General features: G+C 37.4%; 1 protein-coding gene across 5 annotated transcripts in view; it reads right to left on the minus strand.

Annotated features, from left to right (window-relative positions):
- The window catches only part of znf385d (zinc finger protein 385D), a 528,085-nt gene that overhangs the window by 22,744 nt on the left and 478,877 nt on the right, over positions 1–26,464 (minus strand). For all 5 annotated transcript variants that reach the window (XM_062062667.1, XM_062062664.1, XM_062062665.1 and 2 more), the window contains 3 exons: positions 20,685–20,948; positions 19,064–19,245; positions 446–547 (listed from right to left, as the gene is read on the minus strand). In XM_062062667.1, the coding sequence (XP_061918651.1) occupies positions 446–547; positions 19,064–19,245; positions 20,685–20,948 (548 nt within the window). The remainder of the gene's footprint in view (positions 1–445; positions 548–19,063; positions 19,246–20,684; positions 20,949–26,464) is intronic.

Consider the following 26,464-nt stretch of genomic DNA (forward strand, 5'->3'; position numbering starts at 1 on the left):
TCCCTATCTGAATCGCTTCCACTCCCCACTAGTCCTTCACTTGCACTTTCCTCATCCACAAATCTTTCATCCTCGCTCAAATTAATGCAAAAATCGTCGCTTTCTCGGTCCGAATCTCTCTCACTTCTGGCGGCCATCATTGTAAACAATAGGGAACTTTGCGGATATGTTCACCCGACTACGTCACGCTACTTCCGGTAGGGGCAAGCCTTTTTTTTCATCAGATACCAAAAGTTGCGATCTTTATCGTCGTTGTTCTATACTAAATCCTTTCAGCAAAAATATGGCAATATCGCGAAATGATCAAGTATGACACATAGAATAGATGTGCTATCCCCGTTTAAATAAAAACATTTCATTTCAGTAAGCCTTTAAGTATGTGATATCACAAGCACATTTTGCAGTAACAAAAGAGAAGAATGCTAACAACGTGTTGTGGACTCACCATCTGTTTCGTGGTTCCTTTGTGTGGTTTGCTGTAAGGGCTGTATTTGGGCTTGGCTGGTTTGCCGGCAGCTCTGTCTTTGTGACGCCGACTGCTGATGTGCTGGTGACAGAAACAAATGTCACATTTTCATTTCATTTTTTTGATCACCAAAAAAGTTCTAATTGAAGCCTCTATTGTTCTTCAACCACACTCTCATGTTGCACACAGACACATTCGAGTGGCGGACCCGAGGCTATATTGAGTGTTGACAACTATTGATGTCTGTGTGGTGTCTACTTTATGAATAAAAGGACTCTTCACCACAACGGATCGGATACAGCGTCCGCATTACTGAAGACGCCGCACCGATCCGTCTGTCGATCCCACGATCCACTCTTCCCTCACTCGTAAACAAGACTCTGAGGTACTTGAACTCCTCCCCAACCCGGAGATGGCACTCCACCCTTTTCCGGGGAGAGAACCATGGACTCGGACTTGGAGGTGCTGATGCTCATCCCAGTCGCTTCACACTCGGCTGCGAACCGATCCAGTGAGAGCTGAAGATCCTGGCCAGATGAAGCCATCAGGACCACATCATCTGCAAAAAGCAGAGACCTAATCCTGCAGCCACCAAACCGGATCCCCTCAACGCCCTGACTGTGCCTAGAAATTCTGTCCATAAAAGTTATGAACAGAATGGGTGACAAAGGGCAGCCTTGGCGGAGTCCAACCCTCACTGGAAACGTGCCCGACTTACTGCCGGCAATGAGGACCAAGCTCTGGCACTGATCATACAGGGAGCGGACCGCCACAATCAGACAGTCCGTTACCCCATACTCTCTGAGGACTCCCCACAGGACTTCCCGAGGGACACGCTCGAATGCCTTCGCCAAGTCCACAAAGAAAAAAAAAAAGAGGAGAGAAAAGAGGATTCACTCCATCCATCCATCTTCTTCCACTTATCCGAGGTCGGGTCGCGGGGGCAGCAGCCAAGGATTCACTCTGTTCGTCTAATTCCGCTATTGAATAAACTGCACAGAGTGAACCCTCCTACACCCCTGCTTAAAAGCGACAGACGAAGAAAACAAACACACACAGACACGGCAGCAATTTATCGAGTTCATTTTAATTTTTCGTTCCATTTCAATGATTTATTGACGATTAGCCCAGGCCGACAGTGGCTTTAACGGCAAGCTACATTTACAGACAGTCCTAGGCTGGGGAGATAAAACGGTATCGGTAGAGAAGTCCGATATCGGACTGCCGATATTATCGGCCGATAAATGCTTTAAAATGTAATATCGGAAATCGTCGGTATCGGTTTCAAAAAGTAAAATTTATGACTTCTTAAAACACAGCTGTGTACACGGACGTAGTACAGAGCGCCAATAAACCTTAAGGGAACTGCCGGCCCAGTCACATAATATCTACGGCTTTTCCCACACACAAGTGAATGCAATGCATACTTGGTCAACAGCCATACAGGTCACACTGAGGGTGGCGGTATAAACAACTTTAACACTGTTACAAATATGCGCCACACTGTGAACCCACACCAAACAAGAATGACAAACACATTTCGGGAGAACATCCGCACCGTAACACAACATAAACACAACAGAACAAATACCCAGAACCCCTTGCAGCACTAACTCTTCCGGGACGCTACAATATACACCCCCCCCCGCTACTCACTACCCCTAAACCCCGCCCAACTCAACCTTCTCATGCTCTTTCAGGGAGAGCATGTCCCAAATTCCAAGCTGCTGTTTTGAGGCATGTTAAAACAAAATAATGCACTTTGTGACTTCAATAATAAATATGGCAGTGCCATGTTGGCATTTTTTTCCATAACTTGAGTTGATTTATTTTGGAAAACCTTGTTACATTGTTTAATGCATCCAGCGGGGCATCACAACAAAATTAGGCATAATAATGTGTTAATTCCTTGACTGTATATATCGATATCGGTTGATATCAGAATCGGTAATTAAGAGTTGGACAATATCGGAATATCTGCAAAAAAGCCATTATCGGACATCTCTAGATATCGGTATATATTGCAATAGACACAATCGATATCAATTTAAAAAATACAGTCGATAGATATTTATTGGTCGGAAAAAACGGAAGTTACGGATAAAGGTTGGTTGCATGAACAAATGTACTCGCCCTCTGGTGACCGAACAAAACAGGAAGTGATCACTGAGCCAATCAGGTAACAGTATCAACTATCATGTTTGGTTGCGCCATCTTGTTGAAAGTAAAACATTGTTGCTGCAGAGAGCAAAGAAATTGTGAATAAAACAGGAAAAGTTTATTTTTTTATTATTATTCTTTTAAACAGACCGTAGTCTTGAGCCACTGGTCCGTTCCCTACTCGGGTACATGTAAACAACAGGAGGAACTTAAGTGCAAAACTGTATCATTAAAATAAATAACAAAATATAACATGTGCTACTTTAAAATATTAGTAATTAGGTACAGTATTATTTCAGTAATAACAACTGCGTAGCAATGTTTTGGTACTGGTACCGGTACCAAAATGTGTTTCGATACTTTTCTAAATAAAGGGCACCACAATAAAATGGCATTTTTGGCTTTATTTAAAAAAAATAATTAAATCTTACGGTACATTAAACATATGTTTCTTATTGCAATCAAAGTATTAAAATAAAATAGTGAACATACTAGACAATGTGTGTGCTGACGTAACATATTGTGTCATTTCTTCTTCAATTATTTTGTCAAAATTATGAGGGACAAACGGTATAAAATGAATTAATAATCTACTTGTTCATTTTTTTAAAGTTAAAGTTAAAGTTAAAGTACCAATGATTGTCACACACACACTAGGTGTGGTGAAATTTGTCCTCTGCATTTGACCCATCCCCTTGATCACCCCCTGAGAGGTGGGGGGAGCAGTGGGCAGCAGCGTAGCCGCGCCCGGGAATCATTTTTGGTGATTTAACCCCCAATTCCAACCCTTGATGCTGAGTGCCAAGCAGGGAGGTAATGGGTCCCATTTTTATAGTCTTTGGTATGACCCGGCCGGGATTTGAACTCACAACCTACCGATCTCAGGGCGGACACTCTAACCACAACACAACAACAGATATCATATAATCTATAAACATAATTATACTTTCAAAATAAGCCTTTGAGGACTTCTCATCTTTTTTTTAATGTTTTTTGGCATCATTATCGTTTTCAACCATGTAACTTTCTAAAGTTAGAAAATACTGAATAAATGTTTTAGAGAAAGTAATACTAAGTGAATATCTGTTTTTGGCCTTAAAAATAAACATTTTACCGAGTACTATAATTAAATTGACTAAATCATGATTGTCAATGAACTCTCCTAAAATAACAGAAACCACATTAAGCTTCATAAACAAACCAATCCTTAAACACATTTTTTCAACTTCCACCCAAAACAAAGACACAATATGACAATACCAAAACAAATGCAGGGTGGATTCAGGCTCCTGACAACAAAATCGGCAATCATCTGACTCTGTCATATTCCATAATTTCAACATTTTCCCTGTGGGTAAGAAGTTATAAATAATTTTAATTTGAAAATAAAGATTTTGCACATCGATAGTGGTTTTATAGATTAGTTTGAATATGGCATCCCATGGCAACGGGCAGTCAAAAAAGTCCTCCCATTTTCCATTTGTGTTGTATGAGGCAGCCTTCAAAGATTTCTTTATTAAATAAAAATTATATATTTTTCTATTTACTTTAGTTCCTTTTTGCCAACTAGAATTTCTTATTAGAGGTTTACAAACTAATAATTTAGTAGTTCCATAATTAATTATTTGTTTCCATCTTTTCCCAATTACTCCAGTTAGTTGATAAAATGAAAAGCTTGAGCAAGCATCACCATACATAGCTCTAAATTCATCATACTTCATAATTTTACCATTCTCATTGATAATATCATTGACAAAAATGATTCCTCTTTCAAACATATTTTTCCAAAGGAAAGGCTTTCCATCTATTACAATATTAGAGTTCATCCATATTAACTGCTGCAAAATATCGTCTCTTTTTTCTGGCACATAAAATTGAAAACACCACTATGAGTGGATTGTTTCCCCTCTGGGAGGGGATCTCTTGTAAAAAAGGATACAATTTATTTTGATACAGTACATGTTTTTTGTCCAACAGGACATTTGTGTATTACTCAATGTTTAAATACATCTTTGGAACAATTGATGCTTTTAAAGACAGACACATAGCTTCAAGGTTGAGAAGTTTCAGGCCCCCATATTCATACTCTTTGTACAAAACCTTTCTTTTAATCTTTTCTGGTTTGCCGTTCCAGACAAAATCGAAGACCCTCCGCTCATAAATCTTAAAAAAGTTTTGTGATGGAGCTGGTAATGACAAAAACAAATAAATAAATTGAGGAATAATTAACGAGTTGGCAATAGACATTTTACCATACAAGGTTAGGGATTTCCCTTTCCATAATTGCATAATTTTGTCCAGCTTTCTTAGTCGATTATCATAATTTACTGAGCCTAAATCTTCCAGATTTTCTGGGACAACAACACCAAGTATGTTAACTGGTCCATCTGTCCACAAAACAGGCACTTTGCATTCCATTCGAAAGGACGTTCCCTTTAGATTTCCGATCCTTAACATTTTACATTTATCATAATTAAGCTTAAGGCCAGATTGCTGTGAAAATATGTCCAAAAGATTAAGAAGGTTCCGCAAACAATGAGGAAAAATCTTATCTTTGTGAATCAGCCTTTTCTGACATGAACTTCATCAAGAACAAACACAGAACACGCCTTACTGATGCACATCTGCAAGACTCACTCAGAGTTGCAGTGTCAAGTTACACACCAGAGTACAACACACTAGTTAACAGCATGCAATGCCAGGCTTCCCACTAACTGACAAAGAAACAGATAACAGATTTGGTGTCCAGTTCAAAGTGTGACATGATTTAAAAATTTGAGAGTTTACTTTTGTATTTTACATGAGTTATTATTTGTACAAACATGGTGCAAAGTAATTCATGATTTGTTAAAAAATATTAGTGGCTAGCTAGTTAAAATGGGATATTGTGATTTCACAAGACTGTCTTAGAAGTGATCATTTGAAAATGTTCAATTTGAAAAATGTGCACTTAGAGAAAATATAAAAACAAAGTGTTGCATATTGATATTTATCTGTTTCTATATATATATTTATTGTGAGAAATCATTAAGATGATCAGTGTTTCCACAAAGATAAATATCATTAATTATTAATAATAACAGAGTTAAAGGTAAATTGAGCAAATTGGCTACTTCTGGCAATTTATTTAAGTGTGTATCTAACTGGTAGCCCTTCGCATTAATCAGTACCCAAGAAGTAGCCCTTGGTTTCAAAAAGGTTGGTGACCCCTGATCTAGAGACTCAAGCATTGGAAAAAAAAAAAAAAAAAAAAAGACTTATTTTTAACACTTCAGTGTTTCCCACACATTCATTTATTTGTGGCGGGCCGCCACGAAATAATTACGTTCGCCACAAATAAAAAAAATAAAAAAAAACATTTTTTTTTTTTTGGTCCTGTCCAGCTTCTCAGGCAAATCATATAGATGATGTAGATGCCCCCATATAGGCTGTTCAGATTTACTTTACAAAAGAGAAGTGTAGGATACTTCTCTTGTTGCCTTATTTGTATTTGACCACTACTGTTTTCTGTTTATTTGTTACTGACTGTGGCAGGACACCTCTGCCTCTGTTTCACTTTATGTTGCTGGTAAATAATATGGTTGTAAAGTTAAATTATTTAGTATGCACTAATTAAAGGGGCATAGCTTTAAGAGACATTTTAGCTTTTATATTTTATAAGATATATTTTTTGTAAGAACCACAATTAATAAATATATTTCAGTGAATAACTTATTGTTCAAATCTGTATATAAATATGTACATAAAGTGTTGTAATTATATTGTAAAATGGATGGATGGATGGATGGATGGACGTTTAAAACAAAACTGTTAATATTAATTAGTAAGTATACATTTTTTGAGCCTTTTTAGAGAAAATCATATCATTGTAGTAAATTATGCAAATTACTCGATGATGTCATGGTGACCACGCCCATAGCCACGCCCCCACCGCCACAGGTATCTTGGCAGTTTATGGGAAACACTGCACTTTCATGAGTGGGACACTTTTGGATCCCCAAGAATTTTAGTGGGACTTTTATTTTTTTTACCGTGACTGCTCAAAAAAAAAAAAAAAATCAAAGTCAATGTTATATTGAATAAATAATATTAAAAGATTGGGTATTTTGTGTTTTCCCCAAAAAATATAAAATTTGAAAAAATAAATAACTTTATATCGAAAGATGTACCTAAAGTTGATCTGGAGATTTAAGCATTGAACAAAAAAATATATATGACTGATTTAACATTTCAATGACTTTCATGTCCCTGGGACCAAACTTGAGGGGAGCCCTAAAGGTAAAAAAAAAAAATGTATATATTGTATTGGTTATGAAAATTAAAAATATCAAAATGACCAATTAGTGATTTAGAAGTGGCTAAAACACTGCCGACTGCGGATGGACGTTAGCCGCTAGCTAGCTAGCCATGTCTTAAAGCACCTCTTCCTGAGGGCGTTTCGGTGTTATAACTTCACCTTTATCGTTAGCTTTTAAGTCAAAATGCGTCCGTTCTCCCTTTTGTCTACACACTGTGTCTGCTTGTAAGTACTCTGTGATTGTGCGCTGCCGAACATGCTCCTCTGCTTGTAAAACCAGCAATGTCACGATGTGGCAACGGCACGCCGTCATGCCCATTCAAAAAGAAAAAATAGGGAACCGGTATTTTTCAAACAGAGTATAGTACCGAATATGATTCATTAGTATCGCCGTACTTTACTAGTACCCGTGTACCATACAACTCTACTGCATCATTTCCATACTTCAATAAGAATAATGGACCAAATTAATGTTATACACAGCCGTAACTTCCTGGCACTAAACCTGCAGAACATTTTTTATTCTCAGGTTTCTCTCATTTTCACACTTTGCACTATTTTGTTACACTTTATTAATTGTTCAATGTGATTTTACAATTTTGTTTAAATTGTTTGAGTGTTTTCCATGCTTGTGTTGACATTTTGTTTCTGCTTTGATAGCTGAGGGGAATATAATCAGAGGAAGGTGGCATTTAATGTATTTTTCTCCTGGTCCTTATTTTCGATAGATCATAAAATGATACCAATTATGATCGATATCGACAGACACAAAACACTTTTTAGCCATATCCAGCCCTAGTACTAGTATATATATTTCAAATGGACTGTGTGTAGTTTTAAAAGTGCTCCCCCTCTGGTCAACATATGAAATAACAAGTGTGTGTAAACAAATTTGAAGTGCTCCCCCTCTGGTCAACATATGTAATAACAAGTGTGTGTAAAAAATTGAAATGAGCCCCCTTTAGCCAAAATTATTTAAAAAAAATAAAAATAAATATGTATATAGAGACATACTGTAATAACTTGAAGTAAATAATGAAGATTAAAAACCAATTTCTAACAAAAATTAAAAATGAACTAAAAGCAGTCTCTCACAAGGTGTCGACTTTTTTCTTATAAAATTGGGAACAATTTCTCATATTCTTTCTGTTTGTGTAATATTGCAATAATTTCTCATAAAATGATTACTTTTTTTTGCAAAATGGTGACAATTGTAATATAAAATTCTGACTTTTATCACAATATTGGCAATGTTTTCGTTGTTCTTGTAAAATAGTGAAATTTTTGGAGTAAAATGATGACTTTTGTCATAATTTTGCCAAGTCAAATTCCGATTATTATTATTATTATAATATTGCCCAAAAATGTTTTAGTTTTCTTCTAAAATTGCGACATTTGTCGAGTAAAATTACGACTCTTTTCATAAAATTGCCAACATTTTAAGCTTTTCTTCTAAAATTGCGACTGTTATTGAGTAAAATTCCAACTGTTATCATAATATTGCACAAATGTTCAGTTTTTATTGTAACATTTTGACTTGCGTTGAGTAAAATGACGACTTTTATTATAATACTGCTAAAGTTTTTCTTGTGAAATTGTGACCTTTTTCTTGTGAAATTCCAACTCATTTTTCACAACAAGATTTTTTATATTATTAATGTTGTAAATACAAATCTAGAAAGTGTGGTCCTAAAGAGGTAGGCATTTTTCTCAGGTCTCAAGAAGGTAAGAAATACAAGAGTGTGTGTGTGTGTGTGTGTGTGTGTGTGTGTGTGTGTGTGTGTGTGTGTGTGTCTTGTATTTCTGCCCTTCTTGAGACACCAACAAGGAAAAGTGGCTTCAACAAGTCAAGTTAGGACATAAATCATGGTCCCAATACAGAAAACCATTGCATCTAATAGAGAATGTCTCATTTGGTGAAAATCTATCAAAATGAGGATGGTCTCAAAAAGGAGGGATTTTTCAAATTGACTGTGTGTCTTGTTTTAAAATTTCTCCCCCTCTGGGCAACATATGTAATAACAAGTGTGTGTAAGAAATTGAAATACGCCCCCTTTGGCCAAAATTAATTTAAAAAAATAAATAAATATGTATATAGAGACATACTGTAATAACTTGAAGTAAATAATGAAGATTAAAAGACAATTACAAACAAAAAATACAAAAATTTTAAATAACTAAAAACAGCCTTTTTCTCACAATGTGTCGACTTTTTTCTTATAAAATTGGGAACAATTTCTCATATTCTTTCTGTTTCTGTAATATAGCAATATTTTCTCGTAAAATTATTACTTTTTAATGCAAAATGGTGACATTTGTCATATAAAATTCTGACTTTTATGACAATATTGCCAATTTTTTTGTTGTTCTTGTAAATTACTGAATTTTTTTTAAGTAAAATTATGACTTTTGTCATAAATTTGCCTAGTAAATTTCGGATTATTATAATATTGCCTAAATACTTTTGTCAAGTAAAATTACAACTCTTTTCATAAAATTGCCAACATTTTAAGCTTTTCTTCTAAAATTGCGATTGTTATTGAGTAAAATTCCAACTTTTGTCATAATATTACACAAATGTTCAGTTTTTTATTATAATACTGCTAAAATTCAAAGTTTTTCTTGTGAAATTCCAACCCATTTTTCACAACAAGCTTTTTTATATTTGCATAGTATGTATATATTATTAATGTTGTAAATACACATCTTTGTATATCTAGAAAGGGTGGTCCTAAAGAGGGAGGCATTTTTCAGAGGTCTCAAGAAGGTAAGAAATACAAGAATGTGTGTGCGTGTGTGTGTGTGTGTGTGCAGTGGAGCTTGGTTTATGTGCACGTGTCAGTAAATGGACCGGTCCTTTAAAGCACAGCCGAGTAATTGATTTCATGCAAATATGTAAGCGACGTAATGATGCACAGCTGCCACAGAGAGGGCTAATGATTGCCTCAGAAGGAAATGGCCGCACGTCAGCCAAGCGCCACTTTCAGCGACACAAATCTCCACAAAGTTTGCTCCAACAAATCCCAGAAACGAGATACTTTTAATTTGACACCCCGTCACGCCCGCGGGACTTAATGAGCGACGACAAATGTCACTAAGAGTGTTTGTGTCGCCGCTCGCTCGTTGCCACGGCGACATTCCCCATTTCTTCGCATCACACAGAAAGGTTCCTTTTTCCGCTTTGAGTCGGTGACGAGCTGTCTGGTAACAATGCGAGCGGAGCGTCGCCTTGGCAACTGACGCCGCATTGTGAGCGCCGACACGTTCAACGTTCGAACCTTATTCATTTCTGTTCCAAGGGAACTGTGGAGTGAGAATACTGCCACAAACACACAAAAAAGTTCCACAGACTGAAAAGTTCCACAAACTACAACAATTTGCAATGTAGAAAAACAATTTTCAGCAAGTTAAAAACAATTTGCAGGTACAAAACCCAAAACCAGTGAAGTTGGCACGTTGTGTAAATGGTAAATAAAAACAGAATACAATGATTTGCAAATCCTTTTCAACTTATATTCAATTGAATAGACTGCAAAGACAAAATACTTAATATTCAAATATAGAAACACTTTTTTTTTGCAAAAATTAGCTCATTTGGAATTTGATGCCTGCAACATGTTTTAAAAAAGCTGGCACAAGTGGCGAAAAAGACTGAGAAAGTTGAGGAAAGCTCATCAAACACTTATTTGGAACATCCCACAGGTGAACAGGCTCATTGGGAACAGGTGGGTGCCATGATTGGGTATAAAAGTAGCTTCCATGAAATGCTCAGTCATTCACAAACAAGGATGGGGTCACAACTTTTTGAACAAATGCGTTTAAGAACAACATTTATCAACATTTATTGCAAAGAATTTACGGATTTCACCATCTACGGTCCATAATATCATCAAAAGGTTCAGAGAATCTGGAGAAATCACTGCATGTAAGCACCAAGGCTGAAAACTAACATTGAATGCCCGTGACCTTGGATTCCTCAGGCGGTACTGCATTAAAAAGTGACATCAGTGTGTAAAGGATATCACCACATGGGCTGAAGGAACACTTCAGAAACCCACTGTCAGTAACTACAGTTGGTCGCTACATCTGTAAGTGCAAATTAAAACGCTACTATACAAAGCGAAAGCCATCTATCAACAACACCCAGAAACGCCGCCGGCTTCGCTGGGCCCGAGCTCATCTAAGATGGACTGATGCAAAGTGGAAAAGTGTTCTGTGGTCTGACGAGTCTAGATTTCAAATTGTTTTTAGAAACTATGGACAAAGAGGAAAAGAGCCATCCGGATTGTTATAGGCGCAAAGTTGAAAAGCCAACATCTGTGATGGTAGGGGGGTGTATTAGTGCCCAAGACATGGGTAACTTACACATTTGTGAAGGCACCATTAATGCTGAAAGGTACACACAGGTTTTGGAGCAACATATGTTGCCATCTAAGCAACGTTTACATGGACGCCCCTGCTTATTTCAGCAAGACAATGCCAAGCCACGTGTTACAACAGCGTGGCTTCATAGTAAAAGAGTGCGGGTACTAGACTGGCCTGCCTGTAGTCCAGACCTGTCTCCCATTGAAAATGTGTGGCGCATTATGAAGCCTAAAATACCACAACGGAGACCCCCGGACTGTTGAACAACTTAAGCTGTACATCAAGCAAGAATGGGAAAGAATTCCACCTGAAAAGCTTCAAAAATGTGTCTCCTCAGTTCCCAAAAGTTTACTGAGTGTTGTTAAAAGGAAAGGCCATGTAACACAGTGGTAAAAATGCCCCTGTGCCAACTTTTTTGCAATGTGTTGCTGCCATTAAATTCTAAATTAATTGATTATTTGCAAAAAAAAATCTAGTTTCTCAGTTGGAACATTTACACAATGTGCCAACTTCACTGGTTTTGGGTTTTGTAGATAAAAAATGTTTTGAATTTAAAAAACATTTTCTTCAGGTTAATACTGTTGGCACGGTTTTTCCACTTTTTGTTCCTCTGGCGCAATTTTTTTGTTCCTCACCAGCAGAAACCATTGTCCGCACTCTTCAATGACAGGTGGCGCCACTGAGTCAATTTAAGGCCGCCGGAGCGCCTGATTTGCGACAGTTCGCCAAGCGATAACAACAGAAGAAGAAGAAGAAGAGTCACGTTGGGTCCACGCATGCGTGACGCTACGTCACTTCCATCAACTTGTTGTACTCTAGCTATGATCGAGCCCGCCGTAACAATGCTTTTCTTTTTGGTAAACTTTATTTAATTAACAATGTTATATCAAATATTACGTTCAAAACAAAACAAATGCTACTTACAGTGTTGGCGTTAATAATATCACTCCTTAATGCGGCCTATAATCCGGTGCGCCTTATATATGAAAAAAGATCGAAAATAGACCATTCGTTGGCAGTGCACTTTATAATCCGGTGCGCCCTATGGTCCGGAAAATACAATACGTCTTGTTTGGCATTATATAAAATCTAATAAAAATTATGTTTAATATTATGATTCTTTTAATGTGCTTTATAATCCGGTGTGCTTTATATATGAAAAAAGGTAAAAAATAGACCATTCGTCGGCAGTGCGCTTTATAATCCGGTGCGCCCTATGGTCCGGAAAATACGGTATATGTCTTGTTTGGCATTGTATAAAATCAAATAAAAATTACGTTTAATAATATGACTCCTTTAATGCGCCCTTTAATCCGGTGCGCCTTACATATGAAAAAAAGATAAAAAATAGACAATTCTTTGGCAGTGAGCTTCATAATCCGGTGCGCCCTATGGTCTGGAAAATACGGTATATGTCTTGTTTGGCATTGTATAAAATCAAATAAACATTACGTTTAATAATATGACTCCTTTAAAGGGCCCTTTAATCCGGTGCGCTTTATTTATGAAAAAAGATCAAAAATACACAATTCTTTGGCAGTGAGCTTTATAATCCGGTGCGCCCTATGGTCTGGAAAATACGGTATATGTCTTGTTTGGCAATATATAAAATCAAATAAAAATTACGTTTAATAATATGACCCCTTCAATGCGCCCTTTAATCCGGTGCGCCTTATATATGAAAAAAGATAAAAAATAGACAATTCTTTGGCAGTGATCTTTATAATCCGGTGCGCCCTAAGGTCCGGAAAATACGATATATGTCTTGTTTGGCATTGTATAAAATCAAATAAAAATGACGTTTAATAATATGACTCCTTTAATGCGCCCTTTAATCCGGTGCGCCTTATATATGAAAAAAAGATAAAAAATAGACAATTCTTTGGCAGTGAGCTTCATAATCCGGTGCGCCCTATGGTCTGGAAAATACAGTATATGTCTTGTTTGGCATTGTATAAAATCAAATAAAAATTACGTTTAATAATATGACTCCTTCAATGCGCCCTTTAATCCGGTGCGCCTTATATATGAAAAAAGATAAAAAATAGACAATTCTTTGGCAGTGATCTTTATAATCCGGTGCGCCCTATGGTCCGGAAAATACGATATATGTCTTGTTTGGCATTGTATAAAATCAAATAAAAATTACGTTTAATAATATGACTCCTTTAATGTGCCTTATAATCCGGGTTGCAGGTTCGATCCCCGCTTCCGCCATCCTAGTCACTGCCGTTGTGTCCTTGGGCAAGACACTTTACCCACCTGCTCCCAGTGCCACCCACACTGATTTGAATGTAACTTAGATATTAGGTTTCACTATGTAAAGCGCTTTGAGTCACTTGAGAAAAAGCGCTATATAAATGTAATTCACTTCACTTCACTCTAGGTCCCTTTATAATAATCCTGGCCACAGTTCCATTTTGGCCACTTTTTGTTCCAGCCATGTTCTGGTTTTGGCTATGGTTCTGTTCTAGTCATCTTTCCCTTCCCCGCTATGCTCATGTGTTAGACATGATGTTCTTTCGGCTATGTTCCCATTCTAGCCATGTTCCAGTGGTGTGCAACAGGGGTCCCCAACCACAGAGTCATGGACCAGTACTGGTGAAACGTGATTTTGTTCATGCTTTGGCAGTGTTCTAATAGAATTTTCACTTGTTTATTTACAATTTGTCTTCATGTTTTAATATGCCAAGTGGCTTATTGCATTTTATGTTATTCACATTTGGCTTTTTTACTGCAGGAGCATTGCGCAGCACATTGTCCCAGGAAGCTGGAGTGAGCTCACTGGAAAAGACATGCAGGTAATAGGTTTACTCTATAAAATATAAATGTCTTGTAGTAAACCCAAAGGCTGTATACATTTTCATGGTGCTAATGTGTATTACCAGGAGATCCCACGCCAGACCTCGGGGAATGACTGTGGTGTTTTCATGCTCATGGTAAGTTGAGCATTTTTAAAGAAGAAGAGTAGGTTAAACTTCCCCCACAATGATGTGAAACAGTATCAAATTACACAAATATTTGGTTGCAATTATTGCTTCCAGAGATATTCCTATTTATCACATTTCCAGTATTGATGTTGACGGCTCTTTTCATCAATTTAGTAGATTATTACAAAGTAGAGAAATATTTTTTTCATTCCACAATTATTACATGTGCTCAGAAAAGTTACTATTTTCTATTTTTAGTACTCCCTCTGGCTCTGTACGGACACTACTTTTCACTACAGTGTGGTAAGTATTTAGATATTTAAAAGATTTCAAAATAAGCGGCTCTGAGAGGTAAAAATAATGAACTCATTGTTATATCTGCTCTAGCTGGACATGCAGTCAATCCGGCGTTGGTGGTGTGTCCTTCTAATGGAGCGCTTTGGCATTGAAGGGTAGGACAACTTCTTGAAATATCTGATGTATTGTTTATCATGATTAGTAACTGCCTGCGATGAGGTGGCGACTTGTCCAGGGTGTACCCTGCCTTCCGCCCGAATGCAGCTGAGATAGGCTACAGCGACCCCCCGCGACCCCAAAAAGGGACAAGCGGTAGAAAATGGATGGATGGATGGATTAGTAACTGTAATCTGAAGAGTTTTTCTTCAATTTCCCCAAAGGCATGGCCAGAGGTTCTGTTATTGGACAGACAAGGCGAGCGGCCTATTGCAGGGCATTCTTCAGCCAGTCTTTAGGGCAGGGGTCACCAACGCGGTGCCCGCGGGCACCAGGTAGCCCGTAAGGACCAGATGAGTAGCCCGCTGGCCTGTTCTAAAAATAGCTCAAATAGCAGCACTTACCAGTGAGCTGCCTCTATTTTTTAAATTGTATTTATTTACTAGCAAGCTGGTCTCGCTTTGCCCGGCATTTTTAATTCTAAGAGAGACAAAACTCAAATATAATTTGAAAATCCAAGAAAATATATTAAAGACTTGGTCTTCACTTGTTTAAATAAATTCATACATTTTTTTACTTTGCTTCTTATAACTTTTAGAAAGACAATTTTAGAGAAAAAAATACAACCTTAAAAATGATTTTAGGATTTTTAAACACATATACCTTTTTACCTTTTAAATTCTTTCCTCTTCTTTCCTGACAATTTAAATCAATGTTCAAGTATTTTTTAAAAATTTTTATTGTAAAGAATAATAAATGTATTTGAATTTAATTCTTCATTTTAGATTCTGTTTTTTCGAGAAAGAATATTTGTGAAATATTTCTTCAAACTTATTATGATTAAAATTCAAAAAAATTATTCTTGCAAATCTAGAAAATCTGTAGAATCAAATTTAAATCTTATTTCAAAGTCTTTTTTTTTTTTTTTGTTCTGGAAAATCTAGAAGAAATAATGATTTGTCTTTGTTAGAAATATAGCTTGATCCAATTTGTTATATATTCTAACGAAGTGCAGATTGGATTTTAACCTATTTAAAGCATGTCATCAAAATTCTAAAATGAATCTTAATCAGGAAAAATTACTAATGATATTCCATAAATTATTTTTTTAATTTTTTCAAAAAGATTCGAATTAGCTAGTTTTTCTCTTCTTTTTTTCGGTTGAATTTTGAATTTTAAAGAGTCGAAATTAAAGATAAACTATGTTTCAAAATTTAATTGTCATTTTTTTTCGTGTTTTCTCCTCTTTTAAACCGTTCGTAAATATCATGTCATTCACAATCATTATGAGAAACAAGAAAACACAATTTTTTGTTTTTTTTGCAGTCTAACTTGTAAAAATCGTCTCGTTCTAGCTGACTAGCATGCAGCTAATGGGAGCAATCAAGTCTACCTTGAAATCACTTTAAAAATGCATTCAAAAAACGTCAACAGTACTTCTTTTTAGTTCAGTAACCTGTATAATAACCAAACTGTAGCAACATTGTTATTGTAAGAACAAACACCGAGGAACTCTTACCAGCGGAGTAACACATCGCCATGATACGGTATTAGCCGTAAAAGCTAACTACGGCAAGAGATTAACTACTACAATAGCACAAAACGCGTTTAAGTTTGTAATACACAACACAACGCGACACCAATTTGTACTGACTGAAAAACATGAACAATCATATTACAGTATCTGTAAAGTATTATTTCATGTTTTGTTTGTACACAGCTGGCCATACAGCCACCAAGCCTGCATCATCAGCAATATTTTAGCGACTCACTCGATAGACTGTTTTGGTCCAGCTGGCTAGGGACGTTTTTCCGGTTTATTTGAATAAGCACGCCATTTATGCCTATAAGCAGTAGTTCATCCTCTGCATATTCAGCTTAAAAAATATAAGGTTGTGAATGCACATTTGTTCAAAAATAGTCATCTTCGTTGTCTGTTACCAAGTCTGCCGCGAATAAAAAACACACTCGTGTTTGTTTCCGGAAGTAGGAACATACTGGTAGTCAGCCGTGCGCTGCTATGGAAACGGAACTCAATGCGTGCAAGAAGTCAATGATTAAAATGACCAAAAATACGGTAAATATTGTACATATTACATATTGTTATAAACATGTCTGTTACTACATTATATATAGACTTGAAGTGTGTATATAAAAAGTTGATGGAGGGTTCTGAAGTTGTTTTAGAGGGCTTTTTTTTAATCATCTTTAAAACCCTAATAAAAAAAAGTTGTGTTCTTGTATCGTGATTGTGAACGATAGGCAACATAAAAAAAAGTGCAGTGTCCTTTTAAATGGCAAATAAATCAATCCTTTTTTACTACTTTATTTACATTAATTCACAATGCTGATCATTTAAAAGTCTACTTTTTGTTGGCTGTAGATATAGATTTTGTTTAAAAAATAAATACAAATAAATCAATTACGCGATGGAAGTCAGTGGCGCCCCCGTGTGTCATTAATTACAATGACAGAAGAGTGAAAGTAGTTGACATTTTTGAAGATTTTTTAAATCTGCACTTATTCATGTTTATATTCTTCTACCTTTTATTCCCAGGTAAGCTATTTTTTATACCAAAAAAAAAAATCATAAAACGAGTCTAGGAAGTGACGTAGTCTTCGCGTATGTGTGGATTGATCTCGTCTTCCTGAAGCCATAGACATCTTATAAGTAGACGCAGCATCGAGCGCTACTGCCTACTGGCGCTGACGAGACGGGGGGCCGCCATCTTGGAGTGGTGATCCGCTCCACTCAGTGCAATTAATTTGGCAGGAGCAATGAGCTGTCAGCGCATTTAATTCATCTTACCTCACTGAATACCACTGATTTTCACGTGGATTTTTGTCATACGTGTAGTTATGATAAAGGACACGTGTTTTGGCGTGATTTATTATTCATAGTTTGCTTAACAGTAATAGAATATTCTTATATAAGTGACCAGATCAAAACTGGGAATATAATATCAGAGAAGGGGGGAAAAAGCGGTCAGCTATTATTAAGTTCAAGAAACAATATGATTAGGTTATATATACATGCGTATATCCTACATAAACAATGTATGAATACATTAGATATCTATATATCTTAAGGACTTATAGACTGTATCTTTGTTGCTGCAGCAGCAGAGTTTATTCTGTCTTGACACTTTGTATTGATATTTTGTATTACATTCTTCCCTTAAATGATCATGTTTACAGTGATTGTTATATATGTATTTTTTATGTATGTCGCTTTGGATAAAAGCGTCTGCCAAATACTTCAACATAAACATATATAAACACCTGAAAGTCTTTATATCAGCTAAAACCACCAATCTGTTTCACTGGATTCAGAATAAAACCAAGTTCTGTCTTACCCAACAATGTTAGTATTTGAATATTGTTACTTGAAGACTTATTCCTGGTTACAATTATACTGTTAAGAAAGTATTGTTTAATACTTTTCCTAAAATGAGAATGCATCATAATCAGTGGCGGCTCGTGAATTTTGTTTTTGGTGGGGCTGTGTTATCGTAATGTAATCAAGCTAGTGTCGTTAGCATTAGCTAATATGCTAACACTTTTACGAGTGTCTCGGTTAGTATTATTAATTTACAATGGCAATCTTTTTGTATTGTTTCAGTTACACAAATGCCTCAGTAAATTCGCCAAAACGTCACCGTGGAGTTATTGAGTCTGCTTAGCTGATTGGAGAGTTAGCTTGCGCAGCTGGTGGGTCCATGACGATGACTTCTGTTTTGTTTGATCAGCCGTTTTACTGCCGTGTACACCATTTGGAAACAATTATACAACGTTTCTTTGTAAATAACTAATTTCTCAACGTATATATCTGGGATTTATAGTCTGGTGCGGCTAATACATGGAATAATAATAATAATAATAATAATAGATTTTATTTGTAAAAGCACTTTACATTGAGCAAACAACCTCAAAGTGCTACAGTGCATTTAAAAAAAAACCCAAAAAACAAAAAACAAAAGAACAACGCTAAAACCACAAATAGCTGCCCCCAACAAGTAAAATAAATAGTAAAAAAACAAAAAAAAACAGAACAGCCTAATAGCTAGAACTAGCACAAATATCTAAAAAAAAGGCTTTCTTAAAAAGAAGGGTTTTTAGGCCTTTTTAAAAAGCATCCACAGTCTGTGGTGCCCTCAGGTGGTCAGGGAGAGCGTTCCACATGAAAAAATATTTATTTCTTAAAATTTTTTGTGAGTATGGCTTATATACGGGAAAATACAGTATATGTTCTTGTCTTACATAACTATTGTAAATGATAGACAACATTTAAAAAAAAGTGCAGTTCCCCTTTTATTTTTTTATAAAACATTCCCGTTACCCCAACCTCGTTTGCGAAGTTTTTTTTATTCATTCGTTGTCTACGTCGCTCACCTGCTTCAGCTGCGTCTCGGAGTTGACGTGCACGTCGCACGTCTCACAGTGGAAGGTTTTGTTCTGCAGGCCCGTCGACGTTTTGGACGGCGGCGGCAGTTTGCCTTTGACTGCGGCCCGCGGGAAGGACTTGATGCAGCCCACCCCAGTGCGGGCCTCCAGCATGGTCTTGTGCTTGGTACCTGCAGGGTTTGAACAGGAAGTGGCCCGGTCAGAAACTGTTCCAATCATAGCTGAAAGGGGGGAGGCGTTAACTCTTGAGTCACTTTTGACCAAAAAACTGCATTCCCCCCCCCCACCCCCATCTTCGACAAATCAGTTCAATTTAAAAGTTACCGGGCTAAAATTTAGCCACACAGTTTTGAACAAGTTTATCTTTAAAATGGCATCATGGTACTTTTAGCAAAGTTATTCCAAATAGGAGATATTAATTTACGATACCCTTTGCCCATTTTGGTCACCTTTAATATCCACAAAGTTCAGTGAGCAGGTTGTTATGAGTGACCATGTGTGTTGCATTTTTTTTTAAGCCATGACTAGGGAAGGTTGTCTGGATTGACCATGAATTTTGCTTTGAAGTGATCACAGCACAGCATTTACTTGTAAATGCTGTGCTGTGATCTGACCACAGAACTTTCCTCCAGAAGGTCTTATCTTTGTCCATGTGATGTCAGATGAAACAAAAATGGAGCTGTTTGGCCAAAATACCCAGCAATATGTTTGGAGGAGAAAAGGTGAGGCCTTTAATCCCAGGAACACCATCCCTACCGTCAAGCATGGTGGTGGTAGTAGCATGCTCTGGGCCTGTTTTGCTGCCAATGGAACTGGTGCTTTGCAGAGAGTAAATGGGACAATGAAAAGGGAGGATTACCTCCAAATTCTTCAGGACAAGCTAAAATCATCAGCCCGGAGGTTGGGTCTTGGGCGCAGTTGGGTGTTCCAACAGAACAATGACCCCAAACACACGTCAAATGTGGTAAAGGAATGGCTAAATCAGGTTACAATTAAGATTTTAGAATGGCCTCCCCAAAGTCTTTACTTAAACGTGTGGACAATGCTGAAGAAACACGTCCATGTCAGAAAACCAACACATTTAGCTGAACTGCACCAATTTTGTCAAGAGGAGTGGTCAAAAATTCCACCAGAAGCTTGTGGATGGCTACCAAAAGCGCTTTATTGCAGTGAAACCTGCCAAGGGACATGTAAGCAAATATTAACATTGCTGTATGTATACTTTTGACCCAGCAGATTTGCTCACGTTTCAGTAGACCCAGAATAAATTCATAAAAGAACCAAAATTCTAGATTTTTTTTTGTGATCAACAAATATGTGGTCCAATCACTCTATCACACAAAAAAAAGAAGAGTTGTAGAAATGATTGTAAACTCAAGACAGCCATGACATTATGTTCTTTACAAGGGTATGTCAACTTTTGATCGAGACTGTACGTGTTCTTGTCTCATATAAGGGTTGTGAATGATAGGCAAAATTGCAAAAACAGTTAATCTTTAAAGGTGTTTCCACGTGTTTAAGAAAGCTTATTTTGAGAAAGCAGACTAATTGAGTGCATGGAAACAAACTGACTGACTGTCTTGCTGCGAAGGTTTCTAGAAGCTCTCACCACTATTGTGGGCCTCCAGCTGCGATGCCGAATTGACGGCCACCTTGCACAGCGAGCAGTAGAGAAGACGCTTCGCTTTCTCTTCCTCCGTCTCTGGGTCCAGCTCCTTCTCGGGCTCGGCGTCGGGGTCCAGGTCAGGTTCGGCGGGCGAGTGGAGCTGCGGCGGCCCCTCGTCCGTCCCGGCAGCTGAGGTCGTCTCTGAGGCGTCCGGGACTGCCGGCGAGGCTCCATCGACTGGTGGCAGTTGGAGAGCTGGGGGCATCTCTGTAGACACATCAGGAGCATGTTACCTCCTCATAACTACTCCAAAATCATGGAATACTGTAATACACTCGCTTCTATTGAGTAGTTCAGTATGTCTGTTAAAAACTGTCTTTTTTTGAAAGCATTACAACAAGAAAGTGGCAATGATTCTGTGTTTATATCAATCAATCAATCAATCAAAGTTTACTTATATAGCCCTTAATCACGAGTGTCTCAAAGGGCTGCACAAGCCACAACGACATCCCCCGGCTCAGATCCCACATCAGTGCAATGGGAGGACAATGAGAAACCTTGGAGAGGACCGCAGATGTGGGGACCCCCCACCCCCTCTAGGGCGACCGGTGCAATGGACGTCGAGTGGATCTAGCATAATATTGTGAGAGTCCAGTCCATAGTGGATCTAGCATAATATTGTGTGAGTCCAGTCCATAGTGGATCTAGCATAATAGTGTGAGAGTCCAGTCCATAGTGGATCTAGCATAATAGTGTGAGAGTCCAGTCCATAGTGGATCTAGCATAATAGTGTGAGAGTCCAGTCCATAGTGGATCTAGCATAATAGTGTGAGAGTCCAGTCCATAGTGGATTTAACATAATAGTGTGAGTCTAGTCCATAGTGGATCTAGCAAAATAGTGTGAGAGTCCAGTCCATAGTGGATCTAGCATAATAGTGTGTGAGTCCAGTCCATAGTGGATCTAGCATAATAGTGTGAGAGTCCAGTCCATAGTGGATCTAACATAATAGTGTGAGAGTCCAGTCCATAGTGGATCTAACATAATAGTGTGAGAGTCCAGTCCATAGTGGATCTAGCATAATATTGTGTGAGTCCAGTCCATAGTGGATCTAACATAATAGAGTGGGAGTCCAGTCCATAGTGGATCTAGCATAATATTGTGTGAGTCCAGTCCATAGTGGATCTAGCATAATAGTGTGAGAGTCCAGTCCATAGTGGATCTATCGAGCAAATATCTCAACATCAATACCATTAATTAAAAATAACAGAGGAAATTACCAATGCAATAGATGGTAAAGAATGTGCGGCAGCAGTATTCATGGACTTAACAAAAGCATTTGATACAATTAATCATGATATTTTAATACAAAAATTAGAACGATATGGCATCAGAGGTTTGGTATTGAACTGGGTAAGAAGCTATTTAACCAACAGGAAGCAATATGTGAAGATGGGTGAAAATATGTCAACACGGCTAGATATATCCTGTGGTGTGCCGCAGGGATCAATACTGGGACCAAAATTGTTTAATCTTTATATAAACGACATTTGTAAAGTTCCAAAGGACTTAAAGTTAGTTTTATTTGCAGATGATACAACTGATTTCTGTTCAGGAGAGAACACACAGAAGATAATACAAATAATAACAGAAGAAATGAACAAATTAAAAAGATGGTTTGACAAAAACAGACTATGTTTGAATCTCAGTAAAACTAAAATAATGCTATTTGGTAATAGTAGGAAAGAGCATCATACGCAAATACAAATAGACGGAGTAGACATCGAAAGGGTAAAAGAAACCAGATTTTTGGGAGTATTAATAGATGATAAAATGAACTGGAAATCTCATATACAAAACATACAACATAAGGTAGCAAAAAACATTTCAATAATGAATAAAACAAAACACGTCCTGGGCCAAAAATCACTTCACATTCTCTACTGCTCGCTAGTGTTACCATATCTGAGTTATTGTGCAGTAATATGGGGAAATAACTACAAATGTGCGCTACATTCGTTAACCATGTTACAAAAAAGATCAGTTAGAATAATACATAATGTTGGATATAGAGAACATACAAACCCTTTATTTATTAAGTCAAAAATATTAAAGTTTGGTGATTTGGTAAAATTGCAAACAGCTAAAAGGATGTACAAATTAAACTATAACCTGCTACCAAAGAATGTACAACAATTCTTCTCAACTAAAGAGGAGAAATATAACCATAGAGGAAAAAATAATTTAAAACATTTGTATGCACGTACAACACTTAAAACTTTTAGCATAACAGTATGTGGAATTAAATTATGGAATGGATTAAGTAAAGAAGTTGAAAATTGTACTGACATGATCCAGTTTAAGAGGTTGTTTAAATTAATAGTGCTTACAAAGTACAAAGAAGAAGAATTATGAGAAATACTTCCAACCTTATTGAAAACATTCTTCATCTCAGTATGTTAATAATGACTGAATTAATTAATTACATATTACAAACTGTTGCATATACTAATTCATAGATGTTATTTTATTATATAAAAAGGTCAGTAAATGATTTTATATAATTGTAAATGCTTTGAAGTGGGAAAGGGGTAGGATTAAATAAGCTTTGCTTCTTCCTACTCCTTTTCGGGCATGATGTAAATAAAATGATATGAAATTGTGTGATGTGTTATGATGTAAATGTGTTCATGTTCGAAATAAACTAAAAGAAAGAAAGAAAGAAAGATCTAACATAATAGTGTGAGAGTCCAGTCCATAGTGGATCTAGCATAATAGTGTGAGAGTCCAGTCCATAGTGGATTTAACATAATAGTGTGAGAGTCTAGTCCATAGTGGATTTAACATAATAGTGTGAGAGTCTAGTCCATAGTGGATTTAACATAATAGTGTGAGAGTCCAGTCCATAGTGGATCTGTCATAATAGTGTGAGAGTCCAGTCCATAGTGGATTTAACATAATAGTGTGAGAGTCCAGTCCATAGTGGATTTAACATAATAGTGTGAGAGTCTAGTCCATAGTGGATTTAACATAATAGTGTGAGAGTCCAGTCCATAGTGGATCTAGCATAATAGTGTGAGAGTCCAGTCCATAGTGGATCTAGCATAATAGTGTGAGAGTCTAGTCCATAGTGGATTTAACATAATAGTGTGAGAGTCTAGTCCATAGTGGATTTAACATAATAGTGTGAGAGTCCAGTCCATAGTGGATCTAGCATAATAGTGTGAGAGTCCAGTCCATAGTGGATCTAGCATAATAGTGTGAGAGTCGAGTCCATAGTGGATTTAACATAATAGTGTGAGAGTCTAGTCCATAGTGGATTTAACATAATAGTGTGAGAGTCCAGTCCATAGTGGATCTAGCATAATAGTGTGAGAGTCCAGTCCATATTGGATCTAGCATAATAGTGTGAGAGTCCAGTCCATAGTGGATTTAACATAATAGTGTGAGAGTCTAGTCCATAGTGGATTTAACATAATAGTGTGAGAGTCCAGTCCATAGTGGATCTAGCATAATATTGTGTGAGTCCAGTCCATAGTGGATCTAACATAATAGAGTGGGAGTCCAGTCCATAGTGGATCTAGCATAATATTGTGAGAGTCCAGTCCATAGTGGATCTAACATAATAGTGTGAGAGTCCAGTCCATAGTGGATCTAGCATAATATTGTGTGAGTCCAGTCCATAGTGGATCTAGCATAATAGTGTGAGAGTCCAGTCCATAGTGGATCTAACATAATAGTGTGAGAGTCCAGTCCATAGTGGATCTAGCATAATATTGTGTGAGTCCAGTCCATAGTGGATCTAGCATAATAGTGTGAGAGTCCAGTCCATAGTGGATCTAACATAATAGTGTGAGAGTCCAGTCCATAGTGGATCTAGCATAATATTGTGTGTGTCCAGTCCATAGTGGATCTAGCATAATATTGTGAGAGTCCAGTCCATAGTGGATCTAACATAATAGTGTGAGAGTCCAGTCCATAGTGGATCTAGCATAATATTGTGTGAGTCCAGTCCATAGTGGATCTAGCATAATAGTGTGAGAGTCCAGTCCATAGTGGATCTAACATAATAGTGTGAGAGTCCATAGTGGATCTAGCATAATATTGTGAGAGTCCAGTCCATAGTGGATCTAACATAATAGTGTGAGAGTCCAGTCCATAGTGGATCTAGCATAATATTGTGAGAGTCCAGTCCATAGTGGATCTAACATAATAGTGTGAGAGTCCAGTCCATAGTGGATCTAACATAATATTGTGAGAGTCCAGTCCATAGTGGATCTAAAATAATAGTGTGAGAGTCCAGTCCATAGTGGATCTAGCATAATAGTGTGTGAGTCCAGTCCATAGTGGATCTAGCATAATAGTGTGTGAGTCCAGTCCATAGTGGATCTAGCATAATAGTGTGAGAGTCCAGTCCATAGTGGATCTAGCATAATATTGTGAGAGTCCAGTCCATAGTGGATCTAACATAATAGTGTGAGAGTCCAGTCCATAGTGGATCTAGCATAATATTGTGAGAGTCCAGTCCATAGTGGATCTAAAATAATAGTGTGAGAGTCCAGTCCATAGTGGATCTAGCATAATAGTGTGTGAGTCCAGTCCATAGTGGATCTAGCATAATAGTGTGTGAGTCCAGTCCATAGTGGATCTAGCATAATAGTGTGAGAGTCCAGTCCATAGTGGATTTAACATAATAGTGTGAGAGTCTAGTCCATAGTGGATTTAACATAATAGTGTGAGAGTCCAGTCCATAGTGGATCTAGCATAATATTGTGTGAGTCCAGTCCATAGTGGATCTAACATAATAGAGTGGGAGTCCAGTCCATAGTGGATCTAGCATAATAGTGTGTGAGTCCAGTCCATAGTGGATCTAGCATAATAGTGTGAGAGTCCAGTCCATAGTGGATTTAACATAATAGTGTGAGAGTCTAGTCCATAGTGGATTTAACATAATAGTGTGAGAGTCCAGTCCATAGTGGATCTAGCATAATATTGTGTTAGTCCAGTCCATAGTGGATCTAACATAATAGTGCGAGAGTCCAGTCCATAGTGGATCTAGCATAATAGTGTGAGAGTCCAGTCCATAGTGGATCTAGCATAATAGTGTGAGAGTCCAGTCCATAGTGGATCTAGCATAATAGTGTGAGAGTCCAGTCCATAGTGGATCTAACATAATAGTGTGAGAGTCCAGTCCATAGTGGATCTAGCATAATAGTGTGAGAGTCCAGTCCATAGTGGATCTAGCATAATAGTGTGAGAGTCCAGTCCATAGTGGATCTAGCATAATAGTGTGAGAGTCCAGTCCATAGTGGATCTAGCATAATAGTGTGTGAGTCCAGTCCATAGTGGATCTAGCATAATAGTGTGAGAGTCCAGTCCATACTGGATCTAGCATAATAGTGTGAGAGTCCAGTCCATAGTGGATCTAGCATAATAGTGTGTGAGTCCAGTCCATAGTGGATCTAGCATAATAGTGTGAGAGTCCAGTCCATAGTGGATCTAGCACAATAGTGTGTGAGTCCAGTCCATAGTGGATCTAGCATAATAGTGTGAGAGTCCAGTCCATAGTGGATCTAGCATAATAGTGTGTGAGTCCAGTCCATAGTGGATCTAGCATAATAGTGTGAGAGTCCAGTACATAGTGGATTTAACATAATAGTGTGAGAGCCTAGTCCATAGTGGATTTAACATAATAGTGTGAGAGTCCAGTCCATAGTGGATCTAGCATAATATTGTGTGAGTCCAGTCCATAATGGATCTAACATAATAGAGTGGGAGTCCAGTC

The sequence above is a fragment of the Entelurus aequoreus genome, linkage group LG11 (assembly GCF_033978785.1).
Source record: "Entelurus aequoreus isolate RoL-2023_Sb linkage group LG11, RoL_Eaeq_v1.1, whole genome shotgun sequence".
Classification (NCBI taxonomy): Eukaryota; Metazoa; Chordata; class Actinopteri; order Syngnathiformes; family Syngnathidae; genus Entelurus; species Entelurus aequoreus.